Consider the following 23,488-nt stretch of genomic DNA (forward strand, 5'->3'; position numbering starts at 1 on the left):
TTCCAAAGATACACAAATGGCCAATAAGCACATGAAATGATGCTCCACATCACTAATCATTAGGGCAACGCAAATCAAAACTACAACGAGATACCACCTCATACCCATTACGATGGCTATGATCAAAAAAACAGAAAGCGAGTGGTTGTGAGGCTGTGAGGAAATTGGAACACTTGTGTATCCTTGGTGAGAATGTAAAATGGTACAGTGACTGTGAAAAAAAGTAAGGCAATTCCTCAAAAAAAAAAAAAAACCCCTAGAAATAGAAATACCTATGATGGAGCAATTCCACTTCTGGGTACATACTCAGAAGAATGGAAAGCAGGGTCGTGAGACATGTTCAAAGCAGCATTATTCACGATCACTAAAAGCAAAGAGGCCACCAAGCGTCCACTGGCAGGTGGAAGGATAAGAAAAATGTGGTATATCCACATTCAATGAAATATTATTCAGCCTTAAAAAGGAAAGAAACTCTGACATATGTTACTACACAATGAACCTTGAGGACATTATGGTAAGTGAAATAAAACCAGTCACAGAAAGACAAATACTATGTAATTCCACTTAGACGAGGTACCTGAAGTAGTCAAAATCATAGAGACAGAAAGTGGAACAGTGGTTGCCCGGGGCGGGGGCGAGGGCAGAATGGAGTTATCGTTAATGGGAACAGAGTTTCAGTTTGGGCAGATGAGTTCTAGAAACAGATGGCGGTGATGTTTGCACAAGAACGGAAATGTACTTACAGCCACTGAACGGCGCACTTAAAAATGGTTAAGGTAACGCATTTTATGTTAGGTGTATTTCACTGCAAGAAAAGTTAGGGGGAAAGAGAAGAAGGGAGAGAGAGAGACCGAGTGAAGGAGAGACGGAGATAGAGAGAAAAGATAAGGAGCACAGACAGGGAGGGGGGGAAAGGAACCTGAGGGAAGATGAGGAGAGAGGTCGAGACCAAGGAAGAGGCAGCAATGAAGACAGGATGCGGGGAGAAAGAGAAAGTGACAGGCACTGAGAGACCCAGAAAGGGGCAGAAACAGGGGAGAAAAGAGGAAGAACAAAAGAGATGAAAACAAAATAGAACTTAGAAAAAACCAAACGCAGAGGGGAGGCTGTTCTTGGGGAAGAGAGGGCACGTACTACTGAACGAGGATTTTCACCAGGTTGATGTGGCCGCACGTGGCCGCGGCGTGCAGGGGCGTCCACAGCTCGTTGTCCTTGGCATTCACGTTTGCACCGTGGGAAAGGAGCAGCTTGACAATTTCCTCAAAGTTGTCGATGCAGCACTGTGAGGGGGACACAGGTGGGTCAGCTCCAGGCAAGGCCAGGGGCCCAGGTGGGAACACACCAAGTTCCCCTGGAGAGGCCACGAGAAGGACAGTAGAACCTGAGATTGAGTCCAGCTCCAGTATTTATATGCTGTGTGATCTTGGGCAAGTCACTTAACCTCTCTGAGCCTTCTTCCTTGTAAGTTAATAATATATAGGATAAAAATATTGTTTGTAAAGACAGCTATAAAATTGCTTTGAAAGTGTTGGTGGGATGAGACAAATTTTTGAATGAGGCTTTAAAACTTTTTCTTTTTAATTCCAGAAGGCTTTCTTCAAATGAAATTGTATGGAGAACAATAATTTAGGATTACGAACAGATTCGAGCAGGGCTGCTCAGCAGGAACAGGGGGCAGGGGGAAGCTGGGGAATTATGGGGTTCTCCTTCCCAGCAGTGGCCTCCAAAATGTGGCCCTAGATCGATCACAGTTTGTAACCTCTGACTTAGAAATTTCTGACTCAGGAGTTCAGTTCTTGGGGAAACCCCTAGTAACCAACCCACCCCCCTCTGAGAACCCAGCTCTGCATGAAGGCTGGGGGTGAGGGCAGGGCTGGAGTCCTGAGACAGTCCTTCAGAGGAGGCAGTATGTTTGTACTCCTGCCTGTCCACATGTGGGTCAGCTGCAGAGAGAGGGAAGGCAGCCCCCAGATAGGCTCAGGGGTCCAACAGCCACTGGAGCCCCTAACTCCAGGGACAGAGAATGAAAGAATCCAAGGGGACAGAGAGGCCTCAAGCCAGGACGATGGGCAGGGAGAGGTGAGGAGAGAGGAGGAAGACAGGGGGCCGGAGGAAGGTTAGGGGGACTGTGCCCAGCACTGCCCATCCAGGCAAGGGCTTAGCTGTCAGTGCATGGGAGATGGTGCAGAGTTATATTGGGAAGCACAGCACAGCCAGACTTGTGCTTTTAAATCCCTCCTCTGGCTGCATGTGGAGAACAGATTGCAAGTGCAGCTTCTTTGGAAAGAAGAGAGACAGTTAGAGGAGTGATGTTGAAATAGCCCAGTTAAGAGATGATGGTGGCCTGGCTTACAGAAGTAACGGCAGGCACCAGGCTCGGGGAGAAGTGACTGGATGCCAGCAGAATTAGAGGGGCACTTGTGGGAGCGCATGGCCCCAGGTGGGTGTGGGGATGGGGAAGGGGACAGCGCAGCACCATAGTCCCCAGCTGGAGCTGGGGCTCAGCAGCAGAACACTTAGGGAAAGGAAGAGTCATTTGCACAGGTGATGCCAGAGACCCAGGTTCTCTTTTTCCACTAGCCAGTCTGGGATTGGCTGGGTCTGAGGGCATCTCTCCCGACAGCGAAGTACAGGTGACCCAAGAAGGTGGGGCGCTGCCTCAGATGGTGGGGAGAAGCATGCAGTGGCAATGGATGGCCCACAGAGGGCGCCAGAGGCACCTGAGTGAAGCAGAGGGGAAAGGCTGGATCCCCAGGCTGTCACTGGGAGATGAGTCAGGGGAGCGCCCGGCCCTAGGGGGTGGGGGTGGGGGGGGCCAGAGACCCCACCCTTAGGGGCTGCAGAAAACGTGAGGATGAGGGAGGGAGCCTCAGGTTGAAGGGGAAGAGGACTGTGCACCCAGAATTGCTGTCTTGTGACAGGCTGCACCTGGGAGACCAGGTTTTGAGCATGGACTGGGTTGGGGGCTGGGCCCAGGGGTGCAGTGGGTTGGGGTGCATGGTGGAGAGGGCAGGCCACCCATCCTGCAGTCCCCAAGGTGGGAAATGGCACCTGGGAGTTGGATGACTCCTCCACCCCCTCACTTCCCATGTCCAATCTACCACTGGGCTCAGATCCCCTCTCACTGATGCCCCATCCCCCTGCCCTGGCTGAGGCCCGCTGACCTCTCCCCAACTCCCTGCTGCTGCCCTTCAGGAGAGAGTTTCCTCCTTAATCAGACAGGTTGCTCTCAGTTGCCAAGTGAAGGCTCCCTGTTGCCAAGTGAAGCAAATGCACCCCCCTCCGCAGGCACAGGAAGCTCTTCTTAATGTGCTCCTTAGGTGCACTGGAGCAATCGTGACAATAACGACAACGGAAATGACAGCCCCGGCCACAGCGGAGGTGACGATAACATGCCGCCTCATCAATAAGAAGAGCTGATGCTTTTTGTGCAGCTACTATGGCCGTGCACCTTGCTGACCCTTGCTCAGGCCTTGCCTCATTTTGTCCTCAGAGCATCTCGAGGCCTCGAGAGCCACTCTGGCTGCTGGCCACCACATCGGACATTGCAGATACACAGAACAGGCCATCACAGATCTACACAGTGCTGCGCCTGAGCCTCAGCCTCCTGCACTGTGAAATGGGGTCGTGTTTCAGAAGGCTGCTGTGAGAAGCAGCCCACACTTCACGTAAGTGAAGTGCCCTTACAGAGAAATGGACATGTAACAAATTTTAATGATATCTAATATTTATCCAGTATCAAGTGATGCTCACGGGGCTTTTATGTGAATTCGCTTAACTGTCATAACAACCCAGTGAGATAGGGAGTTATTAGTCCTCTGTTACAGATGAGGAAAGTGAGGCACAGAGAGCTTAAGCAACTTGGCCAAGGTCACACAGCTGGAATGCATGCACACCTGAAGGGACAGGACGAGAAGCCAAGGACAGACACACAGGGAGCCAGATGGCTGCAGGCTGAGAGTGGGGACCAGCCCCTGGGGCTTATGGCAGGGCAGTGGCCAGTCGCTCTTCACCCCTTCCTGCCTTCAGGGAGGGAGATGGAATGGCTCTCACCAACCCAGGCTTCCGGCAGCCTGGCCTCCCACCTGCTCAGACCCCTGGGCCAGGGCACAGAAGGGCTTCCGTGTGTCCATTCATTAGGTCAGCATGCACATATCAAGCACCTGCTTGGCTGCTTGGGGAAGGATGCTGGAATATACCAATGAGCAGGAGACGTGGGCTCTGCCCTGTGCGGCTCAGAGTCTCTGGGTGGGAGGGCCAGCGCCAAATGATCGCACTGATGGCTAAAATGACAGCTAAAAGGGGAGCCCAGGAGAAAAGGTCATGTGTGTAACAGCATAGCTCTCAGGCTCTGGCTGTCCACTGTGGATAACCAGCACATGTGGGAAAGTGTGGAAGGGATCAGCAGAGTGTGGGCCAGCAACCAAAGACCCGTTTGGCTGGAGCTCGGGGAGCCAGGAAGCAGGGAGGCTTGTCAGGGCAGACCTCGTGGGGCCATGTGGGAAGACACCACAGCGCTTTGAGTAACACCAGAAGGTTTTTGACTTCAGCATCCCTGTGGTTGCTGCATGGAGAAGGGGTCACGGCAGGGCCGACCAAGTGCTGGGGACCGGTTAGGAGGCTGATACAGCTTCCAGGCAAAAGATGACAGCCAATCAGGGAGGCTGAACCCACCCCACTGCCCTGGAAAGGATGTTTGCTGTGCTAGCACATGGCTCATGGCTACAGTTCATGACTGTGTGACCTTAAACAGGTCACATGGCCCCTCTGTCAATCACCTTTGTCAGCAGGATGGATGGATGCCATGGTGGCTGTGAACAAATGTGCTTCGTAAACTGTCAAGCTCCAAACAAACTTGCTTTGTTTGCCAAGCCCCTTGCTGGGCAGTGAGAAGGCAGTGGACAAAGGCTCCCTGTCCCGGAGGCTCTGTGTACGCCATGTGAGCGTGCACGGGGACTCTGTGGGTGTGTTTGTAACAGACACACACGTCTCCAAAGCAGACAAGAGCCCTTCAGATGGGGCAGCTGTGGCTCCCCTTTCCTCCATCCTCCCTGAGGGCTCTGGACAGGAAATAGTAGGAAGGTGGGGGACCTGACCAGGTCGGGAACAGTGGGACAGGGACTCTTGTCAGCCCAGCCTTACCTGGTGTAGGGCTGTGAGTCCATCCTCGTTGCACAAATCAGGGCTGACCTTGTTCTTCAGAAAGTAGCGTACTGCAACAGAGAGGACAGGGGTGAGCGTCCCGTCACACACCAGGTGTGCAGATAGGCAGGGCGGGTCCAGGTAAGACCCACTCTCCCCAGGCCCTGACACAAAAGATGCTGTTTGTTTATACTGCTTGGGGATATTATAAATGGACATTAGCCCCATCACCAAATGCTAAAGGCGTCCCAAGGCTCCCCATCACTCCAGGAACAAAGCCAAACACCCATGGGTTTATCCCTGCCTACAGGCCCCATCTTGCATAATTCCAGTGGGCACCACTCACACCGTGGTCTATAAGACTGGTACTCCTAGGGCAGGGCCATGCCCAGCCTACTCAGCTCTGCACAGAGCTCCTACCTACCCACCTCTCCAGTCTCATTTCTTAAACTCCAAACACCTTCCACAGTGGTCTTTAGTCAGCTACAGTTACCATACTTCCCCTGGCCTCCAACCTTTTGCATAGTCTGTTCCCACCGCCTCGAAGACTCAATCATCAACTCATTCATCACCCATCCACCATCCATCCATCCACCCTTGTCCATGCATCCATTTTTAGCAAGTGCATGCACACATGCACATACACACCTACACGCAGCAGCCTCACCCCGCATCCTTCAGGTCTCAGCTCAAACTCCCCAGATGAGGGTGCTCCCCCTGTTAGACGTGCCCACCGCTCCTGTGCATCTCAGGGATAGCCTTATCACAGCTACAATCATGGAACTATTCGGGTAATTATGGGCTGCCACTGGACACTAAGCCCCAAGAGGGTGGGACCGTGACAGCACTTACTTCTATTTCCCTATGTCTTGGCGCACAGTAAGTCCTCAACAACCCTTCCAGGACCCTGACCTCATCAGCGGCCCCCTAGCTCAGCCCAAGGGCACAGTCTCTGGACACAGTGTCTCCCTCTCTAGGCCAAGCAAGCCACTCTTTGGTGGTTTGTGTCTGTGATAAGCAGCATGGCCCATGGGTCCCTCCTGCAGAGCCGTGGGTGACCGGGTAGCTGGTCCCAGCCTAAGTGCCATGAGAGGAGATTATGGCAAAGCCACTGATTGCCAAGGCCCAGCCTGTCCGTGGGCCAGGGAGGGTGCGCTGGGACTGGCGAAGGCCTTTGGAGAATAGAGGCGGCCATTATGTCCCTGTCCATGAAGGTTCTATTCTCATGAACAAGGGTTCAAATCCCACGGGGGCGGGTAGTAGACCAGGCTTCCTGTCTGTCCAGGATACACCCTTTGAGGCAGAAATCAAGCTTCCACTGCCAAAAGCGACTTGTGTGCATGGTAATTATTGGGGTGTCCTCCATGCTGTGTGGGAGACCAAGATATGTAATTACTCCAATGCCAGGCAGTTATTTTCAGCCCAAGAGGTGGGACAACTCACTCCATCTCTAAGGACCCCTTACTACTCATGAGCCACGGTCCTCTCAGTGGTTCTACTTCTGCTCTAGCTCGGAGCCTGCCTCTGGACACAGCTCCCTGGAGCAAATGCGCCGCCACCCAGGGCATGACCAGGCTCTCCTGCCTCTGGGTTCAGCAAGGAAAATGATCCTCTGTCAACAGCGTCTTCTCACTGAGCCATTCCTGTGCACCCAGGTCAAGGCAGAACCATTCTCTGCCATGGATTCTCATCTGTAATTATTCCCTTACAGAGAAGAAGAGACAGAGGGTCAGGAAAGTGCAGCTCACAGTCAGATGCGGCCAAGGGGAGGAAATCAGACTCACTGATTTCAAAGGCCAGGCTGATGAGCACGAGCAGCTCCACTCTGCCCCTGAGGCCGGGAATGGGAACCAGCATGACTGGGGCCCTGCTGAGTGGCCAGACATGTGCTGAGAGCTGGCATGGGGACGGGGGCAACCAGAGAATGGAAAGCAATGTCCCTTTCTTCTTAAGCATCAGAGGCCCTCAGGTCCCAGGCCAAGCCGCCACTTGCAGATAGAAGGGCTCAGGGAACCAGAAATAGGACAGAAGAAATATTGCCTGGGGTGGGGGAGGGGCACAGTCCTATCTCTCAGGGCCATATTAAGTATAAATCTGTTCCTTCTCACTTTGCTTAAAACCCTCTTGTTGCTCCACGTTGCTCTTAGATGAAGTTCAAAATCCTTCTGTGGCCTTCACAAGGGTCGTCAATCTATGGCCGTTGGGCCAGATCTGGCAGGCTGCCTGTTTCTGTAAATTAAGTGTGATTGGAACGCATCTGTAAGCGTTCACCTACGTATGGCCTGCGACACCGTCACCCCACAACAGCGGAGCTGAGTAGCTACGCAGAGACCTGTGACCCACACAGCCTGAAATGTTTACTCCCTGGCCCTGTGCCAACAAGGTTTGCAGACCCTGGTCCTCTGGGTCCTGCACAGCATGGCCCTGCCTACAGGGCGACCACCTTGTCTAACTCCAGGGAAACTGCAATCACTGGGTGAATGGCTGGCTCTGGCGTTGTGCGGTGCACAGCCCACAGAACAGCGCCAGCAGCCCTGTCTCCCTGCCTCTCCAGGCTCATCTCTTGCTCCCTGAGCACCTTGCACAGTGGAGAAAGCTGGCTTGGCAGCATCTAAGGGGTCACCTGAGTCTCAGGGAGCACAAAGGCGGGGCAGGCTCTCCCCTCCAGCCACCACTTCTTCTCACGGTCCACACTCAGGTCTGCTCCCTGCCCACAAGCTTGGCCAGAGTGACCCATCTGTCCTCACGCATGTGTTTAGCTGAGGCTTCAGGCAAGTTATTCCTCCTCTCTGGGCCTCAGTGTCCTCCTCTGTGAGATGGGGTTGCAACTGTGCCTCCACTGTAGGGCTGCTATGGGGATTGAGTAAGACAACACCGGAGAGCCACCCCTATCATTTCTTTTAGAAGTAAACATAAAACACAACCACTGAGCTGCTGCCTGATCGCGCCGTGTGCTGGGAGCTGGGAACACAACCACTGACGTGTTGCATTTCTCAAAGCTCTTCACGCGATCATGAAAGACAGAAGCCATCTCTCTCCAGGGGGCTCTGAGCAGCTGCCGACTCAAGGACCACAGGGAGCCCACCATCGATGTCTCCACACCCTCCATACAGGCAAGGCCCCACAGTGATGGCAAAGAGGTGGCTCCCGCCCTCCTCCTGTGCATTCCCGCTGCTGGCACCAGCCCTGCCGCTCTGCCCACACCTCCCTGGCAATCTGGCTGGAATCTGGGCCAGGCAGGGCCATCTGCTCCCCTCCATCTCCAGCTGTAGCGAGTGAGCCTGAACAGGCCCATCTCGGCAGGAAGCTGGTGGTGGCTGCCTTGGCAGGGAGAAATCACCATTGACAAGCTTGTGTTTTCTTTGCACCCTGACCCGCTCTGCCCCCCAGAGCAGACTGCCTGACCTCAAGCTGGTCAGCACAAACGCAGGTGTGGTTCCTGCTCCCGCACTGGGGAAACGGGGACAGCCAGACAGAGGTGTCTGCCCCTAGAGGGGGACCTTGGACAATCAATCGGACATCTGCCAGGCACCCTGGGGCTGAGCGGCTGCCACCTGGCCACGTGACCTGTACAGTCACGTTCGAGGGGTACCCACTCACCAAGCCCTCCTCCTCCCTTCCCATCTCACTTCCTTTCCCACCCAGCTCCCAGCAATGTGGCCTCCAAGGCGCTGAAAGCCCCTGCCTCTCCTCAGCCCCCACCTCCCCCATCATCCCGCCTCTCTCCCCAGTCACTCCCTGATTCAGTTATGAAGGCTTCTTTCACTTTCCAAAACAAAACAAAACAAAAACAGCTCCTCAAGGCCTTTACACACACACACACACACACACACACACACACTTTCTTCCCATTCTTAAACCAGAAATTTCCTCTTCATCTTTCAGATTCCAGCCAGAATGCCACCTCCTCTTAGAGGCCTTCCCTGATCACACCACTCTTAATCCAGTTTGCCTAAGTTATTTTCTCCCAAACACCCTGCACTTCTGCATTTTTGCTTCACAGTGCTGCCTCTCACAATGTGTAATGACTGGGTGATTAGTTAGTATATAAGAATCATATAATTATTTGTTTAGTTTTGGGGGGCTCCACAGGGGCAGGGACATGTTCGTCTCCTTGGCTGCTATCCCCAGTGCCCGCCATGAAGCCTGGCTCATAGCAGAGATGCAAAAACAAACAAACAAACAAACAAAAAAACCTGTTATAGCGAGAGCACCTGAAATTTACCCTCTTAGCCAATTTCTAGTACCCCATACATTAGTATCATGAACTAAAGGTCGCCACGCTGCACCTTGGAGCTCTATACCCAGTCAGCCTGCACAACTGCACCTGTGCACCCCGCGGCCGACACCTCAGAGACGGTAAGCGAGCGGGGCAATGGGTATGCTAATTAGTCTGACCGTACTAGTCATTTCGCAACATATACAGACATTATGTTGTCCACCTTAAATGTCTACATTTTATTAAAAAATGAACATTTAAAACATTTTAAAGACATATTTATTGTGTGAGTGAACTAAGGAAGAGGTAAAGGGAAGAAGAAAGAATGGTTCAGGCCCCCAAGGCTGCTTGCTTCTGGGGCCATGGGCAGGGGGGCCATGTTCTCCTCTTGGGGACAGGTGCGCAGACCTGTGGATATGAGGCACCACAAAGAGTAGGAATCGAGGGCTGAAAAGCAACTAGAATGGATTCTGTACAGAAACGAAGCAGCAGATGCCCCTCCCTGGGCCCACGTTGTGGACGTAGCCGGACCTGGCGCTGACCATAGGAGTCCCTCAGCCCCACTCCCAGGCCCGGGCACCTAGCGTTTTCCTCCTGCCCAGGGTCCCAGTCCTCACTTCCCCTGCCCTGCGCCACTAACTGTGTGCCAGGCACAGTGCAAAGCACTTTACACCCATCAGATTGATTAGCCCTCCAAATCTAGTTATGAGGGTTAATGACCTGCTAGTATTAATTAACTGCCTCCTGTTATTGTCCCGATTGACAGAAAGCTGAGGCTCAGGTTTGAACCTGTGAATGGCTTGTCCAGGGGCCAGCGGCTGAGAATGGCAGAGCTGGGACTCAAACCCGGACCTGGCTGCTCCAAAGGCTGACCGCCTGACCAATGTGCTAAAATTGCGCCAAACAGTTTTAGCAAAGGAAGGAACGTGGGCAGCAAAGACGAGCGCAGGATGAGATGCAAATGTCAGTGTGAAGAGAGCCGCGGAGGTGGCAAAAAGCTAAAAGAAAGGTCAAGAGCACCAGCTACAGTTCAGTGTCTAGAACGTGACAAGACCATAAAGACAACAAGCACTAACGGTCACTGCAACAACCGTGCGAGTGTTGTTTGCACACGGGGATGCTGGGGTCAACACCCAGCCTGAGGTCCCACAGCAACTGCATGGCAGCCCTGGGGCCGCCTCCAGAGCCCCAGCACTTCTCTGTGCGTCTTCCTGCTGCGTCTCCGTTCTAGGCAGACTCCATCCCACACCAGACCCCAAGAACTCAGGTGGCCTGCCTGCAGCTACCACACCCACCCACAGGCTGCACCTCCTCCGTGGAAAAGCCTCACCACACTGATCCCATTTCCTCCCCTTCATCAGGTCCCAGGTCTGCTTTGCACAGTGTTTCGTGGGGTCCAGTACCTGCAGCCCGGTCAAACCAGCTCTCTAGGCCTCCTTAGGGTGCTCTCAGGTTGCAAGGGGCCCAGCCTGCTGCTTGGACAATACCAGAAGGGCCCAACACTCTCAAAAGCTGCCACTTTATTCTCCTCTCAAGTCAAGGTTGTCCCAAGTCCTCAAATGCACTGCACTTCAAAATCACCCCACTGGGCAATTTCAAATTTTCCACCCACCACTGCTCCTCCCTGGAGCAGAAATAGCCAGAAATAGCTGCTTCCAGAGAAGCCTAGCTGCCTGGGGTTGGGGGTGGGAACTCAGTCAAGTCTAATGGTGGCTTCTGCAGTGGCGGGCGCAGGCCAAGCAGTTCACCCCAGGATCCCTGGCGATGATTCACCCCTGGCGGAGGGTGGGCAAGGAAGACGTCAGCTTCCCTCAAAGTCACAGCCCCAGATGAGGAAGCCAGCCTTGCTGCTCCCCAGGGTGCCTCTCTCCAGGGCCCATTCGAGAAGAAGAGGGGTCAGACACTAATAAGTGTCGACAAAGATGTGAGGACACTGGAACCCTCACGCACTGCCGGTGGGAATGTAACTTGGTGCAGCTGCTTTGGAAAACAGTCTGGAGGTTCCTCCAGAAGGAAACACAGAGGACCACATGACCCAGCAATCCCTTTCCTAGGTATGAACCCAAGAAGAACACACATGTCCGCACAAAAATTGTAGATGTTAATTGCAGCATTCTTTATAATAGCCCCAAAGTGGAAACAAGCCAAATGTCCATCAGTGAATAAATGAATAAATAAAATGTGTTATAGTCACACAGTGGAATATTACTCAGCCATAAAAAGGGATGAAGTACAGGCTACAACATAAACGAGCCTTGAAAACATTATGCTAAGTGAAAGAAGCCACGTACAAAAGGTCACATATCATATGACTTCATTGATATGAAGTGTCGAGAAGAGACAAGTCCATTAAGATAGAAAGTAGATTAGTGGTTGTGAGGAGCTGAGAGGAGGGGAACGGGAGAGGCTGCTAACGGATACAGAGTTTCCTTTGGGAGCGATAAACATGCTCTGGAATTAAATAGTAATAACGGTTGTACAACCCTGTGACCACACTAAAGACCACAAATTGCACACTTTTAAAGGATGAATTTTGTAGTATGTGAATGTACCTCAATTTTAAAAGAAGAGGCAGGAGCCCCAAGCTGAGCCTCGAGCATCTTGCCGGGAGCTCATTCCTCGGCCAGCCTGGGAGTGTGTGAGGTCCATACAGCACCCATACCATTCATTACTGTGCCCACAGCACCTGGGACAGTAGCCAGAACACAGCAGGTGCTCAATCATCACTGAATGGAAGGCGAGGGAAGAAGGCCACTGGCCACTTGGTCCCTCTGGGCCCTACGTGATCCGGCCTCTGTCCACCTCTCCTGGCATCATCCCTCTTAATCACCATGGACACTTTCAGGACCACCCACGCGTCACCCTCTCTCTTATACCTCTGAGCCTTCTTGGGTGCTATCCTCTCTGCCTGTCCTTCTCTGCCTTCACTTTGCCTGGTTGATTCTTACCTAGCCTCCAGGTCATAGGTTAAATGTTACTTCCTCTGTGAAGTCTCCCCCCACATGCCCAAGCTGGGCCAGGCAACCTTGTGCACATTCTATTCCCTCCCCAAGAACATCCAACCCTGTACTGTGGTTGGGTATGGGTTTGTCTGTGTAGGCTCTGGAGGGGTGGGAGAGTAGGAACCATAGATTTTTTAGCTCCTGTGACATAGTTCAGATTCCTGGTCAATATCCGATGACTACAGAGGCAAGGAGAGCCTGCCTGGCCTCCGCCCAAGCCTCAGAACTGGCCAGAGCAACCTTTCCTGGGCTGTTCTATGCTCTGTCCTCCGGGGGCACTGACTTCTCCATCTCAGAGAGAACCTTCATCCCTTGCCTTATACAAAGAGGCCAGTTTCTTTCTTAGCATCTCTGGTACCCTCAGGACCATGAGGATAAGATGGCCAAGGGCACACCAGACATGAGGCTATAATCTTCTCCTCTCCAGAATTTCCATGCCCATGACGCATGGCTGTGCTGAACAGGAGTCATTGACAGAGACTCACATCAGTTACCCAGAAGCCCCTGCACACATGTAGCTTGTATCTAGTATTAGGTACATGCAGGAAAAGTGATCGCAGACCCTTTAGAATGCAAGCTTCTATGGGCAAATCTTGTCCGTCTTCTTATTTAGGGAATCCAGCACCGAGAGTTAGAGATCAAGATATATTTGTGGAAAAAATTAACAAATAAAATTTTGTTCTCCTTCTAAGGAAACAAAAATAAACATACCAGGGAAATCTAATAAAATATGTACGAGATCTACATGAGGAAAACTGAAACTCTGATGGATGACATCAAAGAAAAGTTTAAAAACGGGGAGAAATTCCACGTTCATGGACAGGAAGACTCAGTATTGTCAAGATGTCAGTTCTTCCCAACTTGAGGTATAGATCCCACACAATCTCAATCAAAATCTCAGCAAGTTATTTTAAGAATATTGGCAAAATGACCCTAAGGCGTGTATGAAGAGGTAAACGATCCCGGATAGCCAACACAAAATTGAAGGAAAAGCCCAAAGTCAGAGGCCTGACACTACCTGACTTCAAGACTCACGATCAAGCTACAGTGGTCAAGCTAGTGTGATACTGGTGAAGGAACAGATGCATCGATCAATGGAACAGAACGGAGAGCCCAGAAATAGACCCTCGTAAATATAGCCAGCTCCCCTCCATTGCTGGTGGGAATGCAAACGTCGCAGCCACTTTGGGCGGTCTTACAAAATTAACCATATTTTTTACCATACAGTCCAGCAACCGCACTCCTTGGTATTTATTCAAAGGAGCTGAAAACTACGTCTACACAAAAACCCGCACATGGATGACTGTAGCAGCTTTATTCCTAATCATCGAAACTTGGACGTAACCAAGACGTCCTTCAGTAGGTGGATGGATAAACCGTGGCACATCCAGACAGTGAAATATTATTCAGCGCTGAAAAGAAATGAGCCATAAACCCATGAAAAGACATGGAAGAAACCTAAATGCACATTATTAAATGAAGGAAACCAATGTGTAAAGACTACACTATGCGTGATTCCAACTACATGAAATTCTGGAAAAAACAAAACTATGGAGACAGTAAAAGAATCATTGGTTGCTGGGAGGTGGGGCAGAGGGACTGGATGAGTAGGCGGGGCACAGTGGACTTTCAGGGCAGTGAAAACGCTCTGTATGACACCCTGATGAAGAACATATGTCATTATACACAAGGCCTAGAATGTGCACCCCCAAGAGTGAACTGTAATGTCAACTATGGACTTTGGGTGATTACGAAGTGTCACGGTAGATGGATAAATAGTAACAAGTGTCTCACTGTAGTGGGGGTTGTTGATAATGGGGCCGGCTGTGCAAGTGGGGGGCCAGGGAGTGTAGAGAAAATCTCTGCACCTTCCCTCATCTTTGCTGTGAACCTACAGCTGTTCTAAAAATAAATAAATAAATAAAGTCTAAACAAACGTGCAAACAGAAAAAAACCAGGGAAGCCCATTACAAAGTAAGCTTCACATAATCTTCCAGAGCACTGCACAGTCTTCCTGAAATGGGGGCGTGGAGGAGGAGTCACTTCCTAATGTGGGGGCGAACACGTAGGTACTAGATTTCCTCGGAGGGAGGGAGAGCGAGCTGCTTTTAACTCATCCAACGTGGAGAAGATGTGAGTCTGTACGGTTTCTCCACCAAAGCTGCGAAGACAGTGTCTGCGCGCACTTCCTCCTCTCCCTCGCCTCCCCTCCCCTTCTGTCAGGCTAGCCCCCACTAGCTGTCGTCCCTCACTCCCACCACCACTTCCCCTCTTTGTCCAGCAGCACTTTATCTCAGGGTCTCAAGGCAAGGGTGCTGTTGGTCCAGAAATATGACCCTGGAACGTCCCCATTCCTCTCTTGAATACATCAGACCTCACCTGTGCCAGGTCCCTGTTCTCCACCAATTCTGCTTCCAGAATTCTCCCAGTGTCTCTCCCTGCAGCTTCCATGGGGACCCAGGAACCTGATCGCCCCTCTGCCCCACAGATTCTGGCCGCCTGGGAACTCTCCAAGGTATCTGTGCTTACCCCAATTCCTCTCTCGCCCCAAATGCCTGACACTCCTCTTCCTGAATTCCTGTGGTTCTTCTAACCTTGTCTCTCTCACCTTATTTCTCTTGTCCTTTTTTTTTTTTCAAATAGCCCAATTATCTCATGTCTTTGGGCAAGTCATAGGTAAAAATGTTCCCAGCCCTCCAGACAGGAGCCACATACACAGAAACACTAAAATGGCTTCACAGCCGTCAGCATCATAGCTAACACACACATACTTTCCAAGTGTCGCGTGTCATCCCACATAGTGCCCACAGCAACCCTGTGACTTAGCTGCTGTTATCAGCCCATTCCACACAGAACATCTATAGTCCGCTTGAGCTCCCTTAGCTATTAAGTGTTGAGACTCGGTTCTCGTCGGGTGGATTCCAGGCACAGCCTGGCATATTTTAGGCATGATTAGTGGCAAGAGTTTCTCGCTCTGATACAGCCAAGAATAAAATCTATTCCTATTGATACTTAGGCAGAGAAAACAAGTTGTCTGCAGGGTGGAAAATTCCTCCAGCTCTCACCTGCCCACTCTGAACCTTCCGTCTTGCTTCCCCGGTCCTGCTCTGCTGTTTCATAACCACCTCCCCCACCCCCTTGCCTATCTGCCTAGTTCTCAGTGTTCCCCTGACGAGGCTGTGACTCGCTTCTCTCCCCCAGCACGGTGCTGCCTGGGACAGGACAAATCCCTTCTGGGCTCTGCTCATCTAACCAAGGAAGTCAAACATGATTTTTGAAAATTTTAAAGGTAATTACCCAAGAAATTGAAATCGGGATTTATACCTCCCCTGTCAATGGAAAAGATAAAAGCAAGTAAATAAAGAATTCATTTAAGTCACAAAATTTAAAAAAACATAGAAACATCAATGTCACAAACCATGAAACAAGATGACCAAAAACCAGACCTTTACTATAACAACGCACAAAATCATTTATCTCCCCTATAAGGTGGCAAAGATTTGGTTGCCAAAAAAACAACAAAAAAAATTCAATTGTGTGCTGCTTACAAGACAGCTATCTCCCAACAAAATAGCAAGAGAGATTAAAAATAAAGGAATGCTCACAGACAAACACGCAAAGGCACACACACACAAAACCGGGGGCGGCAACGTTATTACTGTGATGCAGAAGGGAATTCAGGGCCAAAAAAAGGAGGAAATCGACTTCAGGTTGATTTGTAAAAGATACTGCAAAATGGAATCGCGAACAGAAAGCAGGTCCGTGGTTACTTGGGGCTAGCGGGAAGTCATCAGTTAGGAAACCTCACAAAGTTCATCATCAGTAAAGCAAAATGCAGGAAAACAAAAATTGTCCGTATATAAGTCCAAACCACAATTTTTCCTAGTAATATTTAGCTCATATACACTGAACATAAAAGGTCAGAGGGGAGACAAAGACTTATGGACAAGGATGTTCACAGCAGCATGGTTTATATACACTGTTTATAATCAAGAGATACTAGAAGCAGCCCAAACGTCGAGACCACAGGTGGCACACACAAGGCCCTCGGGCCGAATCCGGCCCTCCACCTTGTTTCTACCTGGCGGCAGCGCCAAGCTCTTGCATACCTGTCAAGGAGTAGTTACATGTACACAGTCCTAAAATTGCATTCGGCCCTTTGCAGGCAACCGCGAGGCTGATGTGGCCCCTGGTGAAAATGAGTTTGACACCCCTGGCAATGTGGGGGTTGATTAGGTGAATTATGGAACATCCAAATAATGGAACATTCTGCACATGGTATCTCTGAGGAATTTTTAATGACACGGGGAAATGCTTGATAGATAATGTAGAGTGGAAAAACAAGAAAGAAAACTATACATTCAATGCGATCTCATTTGGAAGGGAAACATTCATTCCACACGTACATGCACTTCTCGTTGGAAAAAATGAAGCTATTGACTGTGGTTATCAGTAATTTTTATTTTATAGTCGCCAGAATTTTCCAAACACTTGAAAGTATGTATGTATTACTTTTATAATCACAATTTTCCAATTCCACTAAAAAACAAAAACCGTCCACACAATGATAGCCATGAGGTGCAAACCATATTTCTGCCGAGATTCTAGGCAGAAGCGAATGCTCAAGCCGGCCGTGACCACAGGGGAGAGGCTGAGGCTGTGATTCCGTGCTGGGCAGGCAGGGAAATAACACAACAATAACCGCTTTGTGTGTATCGTGCAAGGGCTGGCAAAGTGTATAGTCTAATGGCCAAATCTTGCAGCTTGGAGCTGCTTCCAGGGATGGTGCCTATCTCTATATTTTTATATATAGCCTGGTTGTGGGGGGGTGGGGAATCAAAGGAGAAAAACATTGCATCCTGTCCAGGTGGCTCAGCTGGTTGGAGCTCTCTCTCTCTCATCAATCTCAATAAACATATCTTCAGGTAAGGATTTAAAAAACAAAAGAATAATATTTCATGACACCTGAAAATTATATGGCAGTCAACTCTCAGTGTCCATAAGTGGAGTTTAATTGGAACACACACTCATTTGTTCCTGTGCTGCCCGTGGCTGCTCTTTCTGCCCTAAGAGAGTCTGTGCGGCCCCCGCAGCCCACGGCTATTTCTCACCTGGCCCTTTACAGCAGCAGTTTGCCGGTTCCTGGTGCAGCACTTCGTGGCTTACAAAGCATGTGAAAATCCACCATCATTTCGTTCTCACAAAAAAAGTCTTCAGGTCCCAGGTAGCAGAGGAAGTGATACCTGTATGTTCAAGGCGGACCCTGAGATTGTGGCCGGGAGGGGCATGAGCAGATTGGGCTCAATTTCTTCATTTGCCAAGGACTGAAGGGGACACAACCCCCACTCCCAGAGCCTGCTATGGCTCCCTTTTCTCCCCACCATCTTACTGCACCCCCCAGCCATGAAGCCACCTTTCCTTCTAAAAGCAGTCACATCTCCTGTCAAGAGCTCGGCCTTCTGCAACCTGTATGGTGGAGGCCACAGCCGCAAACAGGATGGTATTTTTATCATTTTTGTCTAGCTCCTGTTTCCTGTTTATTGGCTGGAGGGGGGGGGGCGGTATTTGCTGGTATTTAGTTTTGTCATTTCTGACACAGACTCGGCTCCCTCATTGCACCAGAACAGAGACAATAACCTCAAAGCTGCCTGACACCAGACCACCTGCCCCAGGGCCCCTGGTCTTCGCACCCTCCCCCCGTGCTGCACCACTTCGTGTGACATCAAGATACCCATGATCTGCCTGCTCAGAAGCAGAAACCACAGAGGCTGGGTGGGCAGAGAGGAAATGCAGCGTTTGTACTGCACGAAACGGAAAAATCCACTGGCCAGGCTGGGAGGGGGAGCAAGTTGCAGGCTTTGCAGAGCTCCTGGAACCCACTGTTCTTAGCAGGGCCCGGCCAGGAGGGACCAGGGAAGCTGCTGGGGACAGAGCTCAGTACAGGACTTGGGAGGCCTCTGCTGGGAACGTCTTCAGCCCTGGAACCTGAGCATCATTTGCGGATACAAAGCAATAGATGAAAATGCACTGTCCTCCACCCTCCTCTCCCCAGCACTCAGCCCGACGTGGGAACAAGAGCAGTTGCCTCAGCGTCTAACAAGCCACTGACAGAAAGAGCTCACATTTATGGAGCACTTAACTGCAGGCCCAGCACTATGCAGGAACTGTCTCCCCAAAACAACCCGGGCAGGAGGGAGGCAGCCTTTTTGTTAGCTCCTACTTTACAAATGGGGGATAATGAGGCGTGGCAAGTTTCATTAACTTGCCCCAAACTACTCTGGTAAGAGGCTCCAGGAACCCCACACTTGCACGCCATGCTTGCTCCACCACAGTGATTTCAATGCACACCTTAGAGCTCAACCCGAGCCCAGGTGTTAGAGCTAAGGACCCCCAGCCTGCAGACTTCCCTTCCCCTGATCCACCAGCATACCTGGTGCCAGGCTCTGAGCCAGCGGGATGAGAGGGCTACCCTGACCTTTGCTCCAAACACTCCCACCCTGGAGAGAGGCCACCAAAACACACCACTGGGGGACAGGCAATCTACCTAAGCACTGCACCTGGCGCAAAAACACAGGTGTGACGGCTAAGAATTCAGACTCCACCATTTCCTAGTGATCTGATCTCAGGTACGTCATCTCCTCTATCTGAGCCTCAGTTTCCCTTATCTGTAAAAGAGGAGTTACAAACTCATAAGATTATCTAAGAGGAAGAGTATAGAAAGCCTCCCCACCACCCCAGTCAGTGGAATTTCCATTAACCAGAGAGATTCTTCGCTGAATCCTCCAGCTGACTAAGGGTTTCTGTTTTCCCCCACAGTGCTGAAAGCACATCAGTTATGACCAGGGCCTCTTTCTCGTTCTGGGGGCATTGCCCGGGCTTCCGTACTGTGTGAGGATGGGACCAGGTCTTGAGGCACCCTCCGGAGTTGAGTGTACCCCTGACCTGGATGAAGAGAGGTGGAGAGGAAACTGCAATTCCCTGTTCCCAGGAGCCACCTAGGGTTTTCTAAGCCACAGACCTGAATGTGCTTTTCTCCTGCTCAAAAGCCTCTCATGGCTCCCCATTGCCTTCCCACTGTTCACGAGCTCACCCAGTGGTTCTCACAGTATGGTCCCAGCAACAGTAGCATCATCATCTGGGAGCTTGGAAGCGCAAGTCCTGTGACTCTACCCTGGACCTATGGAATCAGGAAGTCCGGGGGAGGGCCCAGGAATCTGCGGTTTAACGAGCCCTCCTGGTGATTCTGAGGCTCCAGCCTCTTCTCTCACCATTCCTTCCTGAGTCTCCTGTGCTCTAGAAAACCCAACCCCTCTCCCTGCTTTCCCTCCTTCGCCAATATTCACCGGGCACTAACTCCATACCAGGCGCAGCACGCAGCGCTGAACAAGACAGACACCTGCCCTGCCCTCCTTGAGCTTGCAACCTGCCCCCTTTGGTCTGAAACATTCTTCCCTTGTTCAAAGGGAAACCCCTGCCCAGCAGCCGAACCCCTGCCCAGCCCGGACAGCGGGGCAGGAGACATTCCACACACAGGAGTTGAACATTAAAGGAGCGAATGGATACATGACTGAACGCACCACCTCAGTGACGTCTCCCTTGATCCTGAATTAATGTGTTCTCAGCAGGCAGTGGGCACCTCAGCCAGAGCACCTGTCACCCTTCAAGTGGCCTTGAGCCATGTGGGGCTGTGGAGCCTTGAAATGTGCATAATCTGGCCTGAGATGCGCTATGAGTGTAATTTGAAGATTTAGCAATAAAAAAAAAAAGATAGCAATGGTTCAGCCCTGGCTGGTGTGGCTCAGTGGGTTGAGTGCCAGCCTGCGAACCAAAGGATCGCCGGTTTGATTCCCAGTCAGGGTACATGCCTGGGTTGTGGGCCAGGTCCCCAGTAGGGGGTGCACCAGAGGCAACCACACATTGCCATTTCTCTCCCTCTTTCTCCCTTCCTTCCTCTAGCTCTAAAATTAAATAAATAAAACTTTTTTTAAAAAAATGGTTCAATTTTTTTGTGCTGATGACATGTTGCAAGACTATATTGTGTTAAAGAAAATATATTATACCAATTAATTTCATCTGTTTCTTTTCTACTTCAGTACAGCTATTACAAAGTTTTGAATTAAATATGTGGTTTACGTTTTATTTCTATTGATCAACACTGAGCTAGTTTGTAAATATTTAGTCACATGACTGTGGGCACAGCTCTGACCTCTCTGAAGGCATTTCAATCCATCTCCTTCCTTCCTTCTTTCCTTCCCTCCCTCCCTTCCTCCCTCCCTTCCTTCTTTCCTTCTTGGATGTCTTCCCTTCTCCTCTCTCCCACAGACATTTACTGGATATCTGCTCTTGTACACAGCACCCACCCCCCACCATGGGGCCTGGCACAATGTAGGTGTCAATACTTTTTGCTGAATGAATAAACCAACACTCAGAATGCAGACTGGCCCAGAGGTGGCCCGAGGCAGTTCCCCTCCCATTTAATCCCCCATACCTGTTTGTGTGGGTGTAGTTTTCCCACTTCATTTCAAAAGGAGCCAAATTCCAAAGATGTCCTTATGTAACTCAGGGCTGGGGTCAGTTTTCCTCATGCCTACAGAGCTCAGGTGCACACAGGTCCTAGGGCCAGGACTCCGAGTACAGGACAGTTTGTTCTCAATGCTCCAGGAGGCTGGCTAGAGTGTGGATCTGGACTTGGAGCATGAGCACCAAGTTTTCCAGTGAGGGGAGGGCACCAGGCTGAACCATGCACTGTCCCCCACTCCATCCCCCATGGGTCTGAGAGGGTGAGGGTGCACGTGGGTGAGACTCAGGCTCCCCAGCCTGCAGGGCCTGGGCGAGGGTCACTGTGGGTCCTGCAGGCCTGTGTCCTGGAATATCAGACTCAGCTGCTCCTGACTGCATCCTCCCCAGCCCAGCCCTTCAGTGTGAGAGGCTGCAAGGCACTGGGATGAGCCACAACATCTCGGATGAGCTGCCCCTTGGAGCTGGGAAGGCAGCAAGAAGGCTGGTATGGTGTGTGGCCTTCCCCATCCCAGGCCCGTTCAAAGCTAACACAAGGTTTGGTCCCCTGTACCACCTCCCACCAGCAGTAACATCCCTCATCCCTTTCCACTGATTTCACACCCTTCCCCACTTAGCACGGAACCACTGGAGGCTTTCCCTGCCCCAGGGCCCTTGCTTATACTATTATTTCTGCCTAGAATGCTCTCCTGTAGCCCAGCCTCCCGGATCTTTCCACATGCCTGGCTCCTTCTCATCCTTCAGGTCTCCTACGGTCACCTTCTCAGAGAGAACTTCCCTGAATGGCCTCCCTAAGCACAACACAGACCTTTTGTCCCCTATCAAAGCACTCCGTCTATTCCTTCATGGCAAGGGATTTGGGGGTAGGGATGAGGGAGCAAGCTGTCGCTTTTGCATTAAAGAATCTTTTTTTTTTAATCCTCATCCAAGAGCACTTTTTTTTCATTGCTTTTAGAGAAGGGGAGAGAGAAACATCGATTACTTGCCTTCTTGTATGCATCCCAACTGGGATATGCACCCCGACCAGGGATGGCACCTGCATCCTGGGTGTGTGCCCTGACCAGAACTGAACCCCACGCCCTTCCAGTCTACAGGACGACAGACACTCCCACCAACTGACCCGCACCAGCCAGGGCTGCCTTAAAGAATCTTATCCTCCCCTTTAATATACTCCCTGGGCCGTGGCACTACTTTCTAGGCACTCAAACCACACACTTCAAATATCCTCATTTATAAATTGAATGAAAGAAGCCTCACACACAGGAAGTCATGCTGTGCATGATTTCCTGGAACAAGCAAGACTAACTGTACACTTCACACCCACTAGGGTGGCTATAATCAAAAAGCAGACAATAACAAGTGTTGGTGAGGATGTGGAGAAATTGGAGCCCTCATACATTGAAAAATGGTACAGCTGCTGCAGAAAACAGTCTGGCAGTTCCCCACAAAGTTAAACATAGAATTACCATATGACCCAGCAATTCCACACCTAGGTAATTGGAAAGTAATAATAAATATTTATTCCCCAAAATAATTGGAAACAGGGGCTCAAACAAATACACACACACAGACATGTTCACAGCAACGCTAAAACAGCACTATGCACAACAGCTAAGAACTAGCCAAAGGGTGGAAACAACCCCAGTGTGCACACACGTTTGGCCATAAGCGGAAGGCAGTCCTGGTCCAGGCTACAACACGGGAGGAACCTTGAAAACATGCTAAGTGAAAGACGCCAGAGTCAACACGTCACGTGTTACAGGACTCCGTTTACATTAAATGCCCAAAGTAGGTAAGCCCATAGAGACAGGAAGCAGATGTGTGGTTGCCGGGGCTGGAGGAAGGAGTGACTGCTAATGGGCACAGGGTTTCCTTTTCAGGTGACACAAATCTTGTGGAACTAGGTAGAGACGGTGGTTGTACTTAATGCCACTGACTTGTTTACTTCAAAAGGGTTAGTTTTATGTTATGTGAACTTCACCCCCCAAAAAACCCCCCAAAAAACCCTAACCTGTAGTGGTTAAAAATAAAAATACATCAGAATATTCTTGCCTAGGAGGTTGTAGAGGGCTGACTGGAAACGAGGGAACTTTCTAGAATGATGGTAATGTTCTAGATCATCACTGTCCAATGAAATATAATGTGGGCCACAGGCATAATTTTAAACTTTCAGGTAGCAAAATTAAAAAAGAAACAGGTGAAGTTTTAATAGTATACCTTATTTAACCCACCACATCCAAAATATCATCAGTTCAACATGTCATCAATATTTTAAAATTCTGTATCTTGACTGCGGTGGTGGTCCCGTGAATCTACAGCTGCGATTGAAAAAATTGCTTAGAGTTGAACACACACACACACACACACACAAGTGCATGAGAACGGGCCACATCTGAGAGAGGCTGGTGAACAGTAGCAACGTCAATTCCCTGGTTGTGATATTATTGTATTTTATTGTATTACAATACACTGGGGTCTATTGGCCTAAGGGCAGATGGGTTCTATTTTTTCCAATCTACATGTGAAGCTAAAATTATGTCAAAATAAACAGGCACGAGGTTCACTCACTTGGGCAGGGCCTCGGACCCCTGAGAAGTAGTGTGGAGGT

General features: G+C 50.5%; 1 protein-coding gene across 1 annotated transcript in view; it reads right to left on the reverse strand.

Annotated features, from left to right (window-relative positions):
* Positions 1-23,488, reverse strand: part of PPP1R16B (protein phosphatase 1 regulatory subunit 16B) — an 88,975-nt gene that overhangs the window by 13,164 nt on the left and 52,323 nt on the right. Inside the window, 2 exon segments of the mRNA XM_053926768.1 lie at positions 1,135-1,280; positions 5,143-5,213. Coding sequence (XP_053782743.1) covers positions 1,135-1,280; positions 5,143-5,213 — 217 coding nt within the window.

Source organism: Desmodus rotundus, chromosome 6 (genome assembly GCF_022682495.2).
Source record: "Desmodus rotundus isolate HL8 chromosome 6, HLdesRot8A.1, whole genome shotgun sequence".
Classification (NCBI taxonomy): domain Eukaryota; kingdom Metazoa; phylum Chordata; class Mammalia; order Chiroptera; family Phyllostomidae; genus Desmodus; species Desmodus rotundus.